Source organism: Vanessa cardui, chromosome 15, assembly GCF_905220365.1.
Source record: "Vanessa cardui chromosome 15, ilVanCard2.1, whole genome shotgun sequence".
Classification (NCBI taxonomy): Eukaryota; Metazoa; Arthropoda; class Insecta; order Lepidoptera; family Nymphalidae; genus Vanessa; species Vanessa cardui.
Window position 1 is genome coordinate 10,369,133 of NC_061137.1, and position 12,162 is coordinate 10,381,294.

Here is a 12,162-nt window from a genome sequence, read left to right on the forward strand (position 1 = left end):
GTTCAAATCCAGGCAAGCACCACTATATATCAGTGTTAAATTTGTGTTTATAATTCATCTCGTGCTCGGCGGTGAAGGAAAACATCGCGAGGAAACCTGCATGTGGCTAATTTCAACAAAATTCTGCCACATGTGCATTCCACCAACTCTCATTGGAACAGTGTAGTGGAATATATTCCAAATCCTCTCCTTAATGGGAGAACCCTCTCCTTCCCACTGCTGGGCTAACGCATCCTGCGTTAGCCCAGCTGTGGGACATTTAAGGCTGTTTCTTTACTTTACTATTATTCTTAACAAGATAATATAGCTTTGAGATAGTATTTGTTTTTCATACAGGGTACATAAAATTAATTGTACCTATATGATCACTACATATATTGAGATTGAGGAATAGGTATGTTGAACGTTCGATCATTGTCTGAACTAGTTATAATTTTTATTAATTTTTAAATATGTATTTGTAATTAAATAACACTTATGACGTTATTGAAGTTTTATATATGACGTTATAGTCCAAAAAAGTTATAATATTTGTTGAACCTTAAAATTAGCTTTTCTTTCAAGATCTTATAGTACAAGATAAATAAATTTTTAAACATTACAGACATAAAAACTTATCTAAAGATACGATAAAAGTTATATTAATAGTTGAGACGTATTTCTAAAGCTGCCTATTTTATCACGATCTTCGGGAAAGTTTCAAAGAAAGCCGCTGAAAACCGCGAAGATAGATCTCAGTTTAGTGGAAAGTCGGTGTTCATAAAACTAGCGGTAAATCAGTTTGTTTTAGTTTTAGTTAAACATTAAAATCTTACTCTACAATTTTTACAATGTGCGCTTTGCGACCAAGAAATCGTAATTGGTAACAAATATGAGATTTGCAATAGGACGTGTTAAATACAAGTAATTTTATTGTCTAGAATTCTGTTTATTTGAGATGTGTTTCTGTTTTGGTTTTATAATTCGTAATTAAATTTAAACAATCCTTACAGGGAAATCGAGCTAGGATCAGCACCTAGTATCACAGACAGAGACAGAGGCCACAAACAGACAGAGTTTTACATTTATAATATTTGTATAGAGTATTTTTAATCGAAAGAATCCTTTTTTAAAATAATGTCAAACGGAAACAATTTCAACAACACTCTTTTTGTATATATACAACCTCTTTTGTAACACTGTTTTTAAAAAAGATAAAACATCTAATTTAGTCCAAGTTTTACTGATAAAAAAGTCAACAGTTCTCTCAATCTTTTTTTAAATTAACATCTTCAAAAGTCCGAGTTGCCGAAGTGCATTTGAATTTTTCTTTACAATGTACAACTTTGCTTTTACATCGTGTTACTTTTAAGACTAGAAAGTCCGTTTTTCAACATTTAGTATTAATTAGCTACTTGTGTCGCTCTTTCGTTAAAAGCATCGAGCAAAATTCATTGCTATTTAATAAGACGTTTCAGAAATAAAACACTTTATATTACAAATTTTCTCATTAAAAATTAATTTTATTTTAATATCATAAAAAGGTTTTATTTATACATTTGAAATGTTACTAAAATAGTTCTTAAGAACGATTAAATTAATCCTTATTCAACAGAAAATGTTTTGATCAAAATAATATGATGTTATTTTTCTATTAATTATATTTATACAAAAAATGTTTAAACATTATATCACTAAGACAACCTTAACGACTTTCTCCTTTTACGACCTTTAACGAAATTATCCAAAATCTTCGATCAAAATATATTCTAATTAGATTTTATCTTTCGGCGATGCCTCAAACAATTTCAAAGTCACTTACTTTAATATTCAAAACGTTATAACCTTTGTTTCAATAATTATCAAATATATGCAAACAATTTCGGTCAAACTTTCGGAGTCAGGCATAAACTCGATACAAGTTTCAAATTGATTTACTTCGTGGCTAACTCGGACAATCTAATATCAATTTTAAGTTCGTGAAATAGAGTTAAAATTACTTTGCAAGCTTGCGCTTCGCATCCATCGCCATCTTAACGTCCTTAAACATTATTTGAGTAAGACCTCGGCTGTCCCAAGATTTTGCGAAGTTCTATGTTTAGATTGCCAGCATAGAATGACCCGTGCTGCGTCAAAGTGATGTATAGAAGCTCAATCATTCGTGAGCATTTTAAGAGGTCAAACATGAGGAGTGATAATGTACGCTTGTAGCCTTATCCCTCTGGGACGTTTAACAGGGAATTCGGGTCTTAACGCTTAGCCTTTAGTAATTACTGGGGTTGTGTTTATACCTACTTTGGCTTTAGCAAAATAAAACGGGCTTTAGTGTTCATGTACGGCGAAAATTATTGCATCAATGTAATTCTTGGCTGCGGTTACAGGCCATTCCTTAGTGTTTAGTGGATGTAACCTGAAGGCTTTAAATACCGTGTTACTACGTGTGTGTACTGTTTGCACTTAAGAGCGGTCTAGAAAGTAACATTTAACTCTCAGCTTCTGTTGCTCCAAAAAATAAGTAGGTTTGACTGTAGCATTATGAATGATTTATCTAGCGCTCATAACTTATTTTGTTACTCGAACTCAATAATAATTATGCTCTTAAGACATACAACTTAGGGTAAACTATTAAAGTTAGGACCATAGAATTTAGTGATTACAATCATTTTATTAAGAATATACCCACTAAGGAAGGAATTTTGGAAATTCTACCCGTAAAGGGAGAGAAAAGAGGATGATATTTATAGGGAGAAAAGCAATACTTTATTTTTGGAATACTGATTAAAAATGTTTACGTATAAAATACGTACATATTTAAGCATTTTTGGTCATTCTAAGGGGTAAAATACACACCAATGTGAACCGTACAAAGAGGTATTTAATTAATATTTATAGTTAATTTATAAATAGAGTATATTAAACTTCCACGCGAGCAAAGCCGCTGGCAACAGCTAGTATATATAACCTAACCTATAAAAGCGAAATACCACTCACTGATTTACCACTACACTGAAACCATAACACCTACAAATTATAATAAGTATACCTATTATTATTTATTTAATTTTCCTTTCATCAATACCTCTAACAATGCTTTGCGGAAGCTTATCTATGTAGATATGAGGTATCCCCTATTCATTAGCTACCCATTCTACATGTAAACCTCAATATTATGTATTAATGGATTTCAGATCAAACTGTGTAATTACATACAGAAATGGAATGGAATGAATGATTAGTCAGCCAAGTTGTCCTAGTGCTTAAAACGCGTGCATCTTTACTGATGATTGCGGGTTCAAACCCAGACAAGCACTATTGAATATTAATGTGCTTAATATGTGTTTATAATTCATCTCGTGCTCGGCGGTGAAGGAAAACATCATGTGTCTAATTTCATAAAAATTCTGCCACACGTGTATTCCACCAAGCCGTATTGGAATAGCGTGGTGAAATATGTTCCAAACCTTCTCCTGAAGGGGAGAGGAGACCATAGCCCAGCAATGGGAAATTTACAGAGTGTTTTTATTGTATGATTGGTATTATATAACCAATGAATGGACGAATAAAATAATACTATATATTCTATTACTACATAGATGACGAACTTATTAAAGAAAATAAGATGAATAGTGGGCACGTGCATTTCATTACACGAAACACTAAACCTTTATTCTCACATTTACCCGTCTTCTATTCTTTAAAGAAATTGCTCCCTAAAATGCATCCATTGCCACATTGTGTACGTATAGCTCTCCTCCAACCCCATTACATTCTTACAGGGGTAAACTCCAAGAACGAATGTACTCTCAAATAATGAAGACAGGGTTTTTTATTTTGATATTCGTTTATCAATTTTATTAAAACTAACAGAACTTGAATGTGCAGATTTCAGTCTTATTTATGTACGGTGATGTGTTTTATATATAAGAACTAATCAAATTGAATTTTTTATATGTTGTTCTAAAATAAAAGGAATCTAAATTACTCTTAATTATATTAGCTATCTACCAGTGACAGACCTGTCAAAATCGGTCCTGCCTTTCAAGAGATAAGCCGAAACAAACAGAGAGATAAACGAAAATTGTAAACAACATATTTTGGTATATGTATGTACCGTGCACGTATTAACTGAAAAACGGTCATTCTAATATTACAAACAGACACTCCAATCATTATCGTCATCATTATCATACATACATACATATAAACTGCTTACCGCAGTCTGACCCTATGTATGCTTAGATTGTTAAAATTATGCAATGGATTTTGATGCCATTTTTTTTTTTAATAGATAGAGTGATTTAAGAGCTATGTGTTTATATAATTCATAGACAATATAATAAAGAAACAAGGAAAATTCTATAGTATATTTAGTATCAGTATTGCACCCGGGCGAAGTTAAAGAAAATGAACGAAGCCGGGGCTGGTCGCTCGTTTTATTATATGTATAGTGACCGCAACAAAATCCTCACCTAACTCAAGCACGTGCCCCGCACTGAAATCCTTAACACGTAGTTGAATTAAAATACCACATGACCCTTTTTCATTAATAAGAGATCTTCGCTCCGTGCTGAATATTTATGTCGTCGAGGTTCATGTTGTAAAAGGTTTCCAATTTTCTCATCTCATTTTTTGATGTGCTTACTATGAAGATGATTTATCAATTAAGCTTTTTAATCAACTAATAATTACATTTCTGTCTTCAGCTTTAGTCTTAAGCACTACATGTTTGCTAATTGAGCTTACAGAAAAAAAATCTAACAGAAAATGAACGATGATTACAATTGTTGCATTTAGGCTGGAAATATTTCAAGTAATTCCGAATTTAAATTTGAATTATGAATTGATTTAATGGTGCAATACTGATACTAAATGTACTACAGAATTTGTATATTCACGACACCACATTAGTAACTTCTAAAATAATCAGTGTTTCTTTACTATATTATCCATGTATTATATACCAAAACCTTTCTCTTGATTCACTCTATCTATTATAAAAAAAAACAGCATCAAAACCCGTTGTGTGATTTTAAAGATTTAAGCATAAAAAGGGATATAGTGATATTAGATACACCGATATTTTTCCTTGGTGGTAGGGTTTGTGCAAGCCCATCTGGGTAGGTACCACCCACTCATCAGTTATTCTACCGCCAATTGTATTGCTGCGTTTCAGTTTAAAGGGTGAGAGCCAGTGTAACTACAGGCATAAGGGACATAACATCTTAGTTTCTAAGGTTGATGTTGTTGTAAAGAATAGTTAATATTTCTTACAGCGTCATTGTCTATTGGTGATGGTGACCACTTACCAACAGATGGTCTATAAGCTCGTCCGCCAACCTATTCCATAAAAAAGAAAAATATTAGCATGGACAATTTCTTCTGACTTGGACCAATTTCTTAACGCGGGACCGCACTTGATTTTTCTGATACATTTTCATGAGGTAACCGTATATGGGTATCACAGCAAGAGATTGGACTGCTGAGCGTATTAGTTCCGGATTGACTTACATTGGAGTTTAGGACAATGGAATCACATATTCATTAATCTTTTTTTGTACTTTGTCACGGTAGCATGCGTAAGCGATCCCGTGGCGTCCGCCGAAAGACGGGGAGACCGCTGTTTTTTTAGTGGGTAAACCTGGTGTGCTTGGGCCGCACTCGGCGTCCAGGGCTCCGGGGAGTCATACGAGCCCCCCCCCCCTGCCCCACTTTCCATCACGTGGGAGAAGCGCGTAAAGCGTTTTTCCCACAAAAAAAAATGTGTAAAAGAAGTTCACTCGAGAAATGAGTGTAGAGCGTCTATTACGGTTATTATAAGTATCATAGCTATATACCGATCTCACTAATATATTTTCTGTCATTTTGTGAATGCTTATGCTTAGTCCTTGTCTTTCGAATGTCAAATGACTTACGTTAGAAAGAGATAAATTCGTATGTTGTACTAACACCACACTTACATATATATTTCTTACGTTATAGACATTGGAGTATACTCATACTTCAACGTTTTTTTTTAATTAGAATGTGTTTCATTTTATTAAAATATATAACTAAAAAACTTACTAAAATTTACTAAGCCCTTATTGAGACAGATTAAATGATGAAAGCTAATATCTGTCTCAACTGGCAATAATATTAATTATGAACAACTACATATTTCAAAGACGAGGTTTTAATGCATATGATTTAAAAGAGATAAAAATATAATGTCTTTTAAATAACACAAATTCTATTATACTAGTTGCCTTCACTCGCATTAAATGTCGCAGTTTGCCTTCAGGTGCTATAAAAGTGCCGTCGGTTGTAAAAGTCTGTCCTTCGTTTAGTATCAAGCGTGCTAAAAGCGTGAAAGACAGAAAGACGATTTGATTTCGCATTTACAATATTAGTATAGATAACAAAATTACTACACATTAAAAAGTTTTCCGATTTTGTTAGATATTTTTTAAATTTCTGTTTATGAGGATTAGAACATATCTGAACAACGTGGTCCAATCTAGGTATATTACTAGGTATGCTACTAATATTATGAATATGACAGTAACTCTGTCTGTCTATATATTAATTTAAATAATTGTCTAACTAACATGACTGTATTATTTTAAATGTTGAAAAAGAGTAACAATATCAGTAGAATCTACTTTCCGAACCGGTGGTAGCTTCACTTAATTGTTAAATGACGATTCAAAAGTGCTTGTAAAAGCCCACTTGAATAAAGTTTATTTTGATTGATTGTCTGCCTGTATGTCGCTCTTTAACTACCAAACCAATGAATGTAATTTGACAAATTCTGTTGTGCAATGCTATAAACTTGAACTCCCAGGAAAAACATAGGAGACATAGGCCACTTTTTTGCCTAACACATGACAACCAACCTCCAAAAACGCGAGCAAAGTCGCGTTCGGCAACTAGTAGTAATATAAATCTAAATGAATGTATGAATGTTACTGAATAATACCAAATGTGAGCTAGTGATAAGAAAGGGCGTTAACGTAATTCTAAAGTTGAAAACAAATTGCATTCAGCCAGTTCGCTGCGAGCAGACTAGATAGGACGTAAATAGGTTAGGAAGTTTAAACAGTTTCTGAAGGCAAGGCGATTAGTAGTGACGAATCCTATTGAATTCGTTCTATTGTTTCGGACTTATGCGACACGATGTTTGTGCTCGAATAAGGCTTTAACTTTATAAATAGAATAGTACATTTATATCTGCTTTGAATTAAGATCATGTATGTATGTTAAAGGCTAGTGATTATTGATTGATCCAAAGATAATTTTCATGGGTTCAGTACCTACTAATTGGGTGTTTTTGGATATTAGAAAAACAACAGAGTAAATCTTAAACAAACAATTTATTTGTAACTATTCATATCACATCAATAAATAATTTAACATTAACAAGGATCGGTTCATTTAATGATGGTAGGAGATGACGGGGGAGGAGAAACTGACTTGGGTAAGAGGTGCGGCGTAGGCTACCTTGGCTACGGGAGCAGCGTGGTAGGCAACAGGGGCAGAGTACGCTACCTTAGCTACGGGAGCAGCGTGATAGGTAACTGGGGCAGCATGGTAGGCGACGGGGGCAGAGTAGGCAACCTTGGCGACGGGAGCGGCGTACGCGATCTTGGCTGGGGCGGGAGTGGCAATGGGTTGTCCTTCGTAACGCACGTTGGCGTTGAATCCGTGCTCCTTGTCAGCGGTGTACTCCACGATGCGGTGGACGCCGTCGGGCTGCACTAGCGAGTAGGAGCCGTGGACTGCGTCACCAGCGCGGGACTCCTGTTGCTGTTTCACGTCGCCATTGTGCTCATCGTGGACGGAATACTGGAATTCGTAGTGAGCAGGGGCTTCCTGTTCGGCGTAGGCGATTTTGGCAACGGGGACCAGAGGTATGGCTGAGGCAGCCACGGCCAGAGCAAGAACGATAACGAACTGAAATAATATAGCATTATAAACCAGTGTAAGATTATTTGATCTATAAATATAATCTACATTTATTCGATCCTTATAAAAATTATTAATTTAAAAATATTGCTACTTACCTTAGCGACCATTGTTACTTTTGCGACTGTTCAAGTTTGAATGTGTCTCTCTGAGACCAGCTCATGTTTTTATACCATTCAACCATGGTGACATGCCGGTAGCCCCAGGCTATAGAGCATACATGAATTATTAAGATATAATTGCAGGCGAGGTCAAGGTCAAACTTTTAAGCGCAATTTGCGATAGTAGCTCAACTTGTACCTGCACGATTACATAAATGCCTTGGTCAGCTTGCATATGACGTAGTGACACAATTGATCCGAAAAAAACCTGCTGCATACTTTATTTTGGCACCAACAGTTTTAAAATAACGTTCAAAACTTAACACTTATCTAATAAATAATTGGACCGTCTGTTTGTAATAATAAAATAGGCCTTTCTATTCCATGCAAATGTATACACGGTATGTATACCAAAATACATTTTTTTTACATTTTTTGTCTGTCTGTCTGTCTGTATGTTCCGGCTAATCTCCGAAACGGTTGGACCTATTTTGACGGGACTTTCACTGACAGATAACTGATATAATAAGGAGTAACGTAGTTTACAATTCTTTTTTTGTTAAATTCAAACGCGTACAAGGTCGCGGGTGCATCTTGTGTTTAATAAAATTGGATTAGGTGTCTTATACCCAATAAATAAAAAAAACTTTAATTAACGGTTGAATAAGTTCATTTTACATTAACAATGTTTTGATTGATTTCAATTATATTAATTTGTATGACTTAAGTATACCAGTGAAATATGAAGACGCTTAATTTCTGGCAATATATTTTTATACAATAAAAATAAAACTGTAACTGAACTGACTTGAGTTTTCTCTTCACAAAAGTGTTATATTTGTTTTATTTGAAGTTGAAAGAAAAGACTCTTTCATATCATATGTTATCAATATAAATTCGGCTTTGAAACAGTTATTGTAAAGCTTAAATAAATGCTAATAACAGCTTGCTTAGAATTGAATTGCCTTTTAATAATAATAATTTTTATTTATGAAATAAACATAAAATCATTATCATCATAAAAGATCTTTAATTGACAATATTTTTGTTCACGATGATTTAATTTCCATAAATAAAACCGGATATAACCAGATTAACACGAAAATCAAAGAGGGTGGAAGTTGGAAGTATCAATAAGTTCACCTTTCGTCGAGTTACTTACTAACTCTAGTTTGCGCAAGTTTGGTGAACACAAGCTTAGCAGTTACAGACAGCTGTTTTGTATCCAATATTGCATGACTCGCCAACTTCACAACTTTACACATTTCGGTAGTCTTGTTAATATGTCTAGTTTTTTGTTGTATGCTAGTTTTCTTATCATCATAATGTTTGTATTTTATTATCTATCGTATCGTTTACTATCGGTATATTTAGAATATATATATGAGATTACGTTATATACATATCTTTTTGTCAGTAACAGTGTAAGACATATTAAATAGTTCCATCGTCCCTTGATTGAGATGTTATGTCCCGTACTATAAACACGGGGCACTTACAATAGCTCACTAGGCGTAGTAGTACTTACTCACTCACTCAGCATAGTACTTACCCAAACAAGCTTTCACAGAGCAAATTCGTTTTGTGATCTCGATTATATTTACAAGGGAAATGAAAATCGAACCGATTATCTTAGATTTAAATTGCTCATTATTAGTTCCATACAGTAACGAACACCGTACATCGTGTTCATAAATTATTAATTTATGAAATGTATTGATATTTAATTACACAGTATAAAACAAAGTCGCTTAGCGCTTTTTGTAGCCGTGTTGGTAAAGAGGGGTTTTGATGGGGTTGTTTTAATAGATAGAGTGATTCGAGAGGAAAGTTGTTGTATATAATACATTGAAAATATAGTAAAGATTAATTAAAGAAACACTGATAATATTCTTTTATCTAAGTTTGTAATATTATAATGTTAATGATGAGTTTCTAATATGATGTCGCAAATAAACAAATTCTGTGTCGGGTTGCTAATTTAAGAATAAAGGATTAAAAGAGATAAAAGTAACATATATAAACAGCGAACAATAAAGTACATATTGAACAATTTAACCATAGCGATATTTTCAACTTTATGTTCTAATAACTATTATGTAAAGTAATTTGAAAAATTCCTCGACGTTCGAAAATCTCGATATTAATATCAAACTTTTCATATCAAGACTTCCAAATTCCTATCTTGATATGACCTATATTAAAACCGAGGCAGCTTCTAAAGTAAGTTGCTCAGAAATTCAAAGCAAGCTGGATTCAAAATGTTTAAAAATTTCGATCCCAGTTTATGATATAACAATTTATCAGATTTATGATATAACAACATCGTTGGAACTGTAGTACTAATTAAACAATTACATAAAATAAATAAATAATTGTATCAAAATTAAATGAATATCATTTGTTTATAATCAGTGTTGTTTATACAGCTCACAAAGTATAAAATAAAAAAAAAACATTACTTCACAAATATAAATCTTTGTTAAGCAAAATTCAACCATTTTTTTATATCGACAGACCATTCGTTGGAATGAATGTTTTCTGAGATATTAAAATAGGTTTTAAGAAAATTTTCATTTATCATTATTTATCAGTAAACAACGTCTTCGCGTCAACTATGATCAAAACCGGTGCCAAATCCATAGTAAGATTTCGATTGCCAACTGTTCCCAATTCCCATACACCCAAGATCTTATATTTCACGTAGTCGATGTTTCAAGATCTCTTCGTCCAAAGTAGCGGGATATAAGTGGGCCAACTTTTCTCTCTTTGAGACTATTCGTCGGTATTCAAAGCGGTACGTTGACTTTTTGTTATTGTTAGCCTTGAAGCTTTCTTTGCGCTCATGTTTTTTTAAATATTGAAATATAGTTGGATTCTCTTTGTTCGTTCTATTTATCATTGTATACTTTTAATGTTTTAGAATTAATACAAAAGAATACTTAAAATACTTCAGTACAACTTATGTTCTTAACTTGCTTTTTGATATTCTTCATTTAGTGCGGTTTTATTTTAAGCGATATACTTATTTAATTGTTACTTATTGAATTTACAATATGTTGAATTGTATAAAATAGCATAATATTTTATATCTTACAATAAACCGATTTTCCTTAAAGTGATTCAGTCATTCAACGAAATAGTTGTAAATAAAAAATATTAAATATTGAGTTTTGTACAAACTAATATGCTTTTTTCAAATTTTGAAAGAATACAGTATTATCTAAAGCTTTGTGGCAAAGAAAGTTTGTCAATTGGTAATTATTATTTGGCAAAACTGCTTTGTTTTATGCACTGATTTGTGGGTTCCGGCTCAACCCGAATTGGGGTGTATGTCCAGAAATTCACAGTAACCGTCCGGAGTTAGGAAGTTGGTGTGAACTCTAAAGCTTCGAGAGGAAGTTAATACGTTTGTTCTGCGCCTGATGTATCCTTAATCGGGTCGGATTATAATCCTTAACTATAATAATGAAATAACCAATAGTGCACTCATAATATAATATCTCGAAACATCATTTTCATAATTCTATCAGACTTATTGAAACATAAACTTGTAAGTTAGGTTTTTGTCTTCTTTGAATAGTCACATACATTAACAGTAATGCGTTACGTTTTGTCAAAGCAACGTTATTTGGTAACGCGTCGTAACGCATTCAATTAACAATCTATTAGAATGCCATTAAGCCTTCCCATCCACCTATATTTATACGTAAATCACAGCTGTTACCGAACATTAGCACAAATTATATATACTTTAGATTCCGTATGGTTGCTTATTCATGTTTCCAAATATATGCAAACTAGCGGCCAGTCCTGGCTTCGCACGGATGGACATTTTTACAATTTTTCCTTCTTTTTTAGTTGCTTTCTTTCCGACATCTGTAACATTCTATTTCAACTTATTTACACAAAAATTACAAAAAATTATACACCTATACCTTCCTTATGAACCCTTCTTTCTATTAGTGTAAGCTGCATGAAAATCCATTCAGAAGTTTTGGAGTTTATTGCGAACATACAGACAGAGAGACGCGACATTGTTTTATAATATGTAGTGATGTGAAAATAGTGCACGTAAATCACACCCCAATTGTGGAGTAGTCGCTATTTACCGCAAACTATCGTAAAACATTATTCA

The 12,162-nt window shown here is 33.2% G+C and overlaps 2 protein-coding genes across 2 annotated transcripts in view; one reads left to right on the plus strand and one right to left on the minus strand.

Moving 5' to 3' along the window:
* LOC124535572 (uncharacterized protein CG43867) overlaps positions 1-12,162 on the plus strand; it is a 363,739-nt gene that overhangs the window by 153,741 nt on the left and 197,836 nt on the right. The gene's annotated exons all lie outside the window — the stretch shown is intronic.
* On the minus strand, positions 7,319-8,043 carry LOC124535569 (cuticle protein 8-like). The gene is made up of 2 exons (XM_047111818.1): positions 8,022-8,043; positions 7,319-7,911 (listed from the first exon to the last, which is right to left on the minus strand). The coding sequence occupies exons 1-2, from the start codon at positions 8,031-8,033 to the stop codon at positions 7,393-7,395; spliced, it is 531 nt and encodes a 176-aa protein (XP_046967774.1). The 5' UTR covers positions 8,034-8,043; the 3' UTR covers positions 7,319-7,392.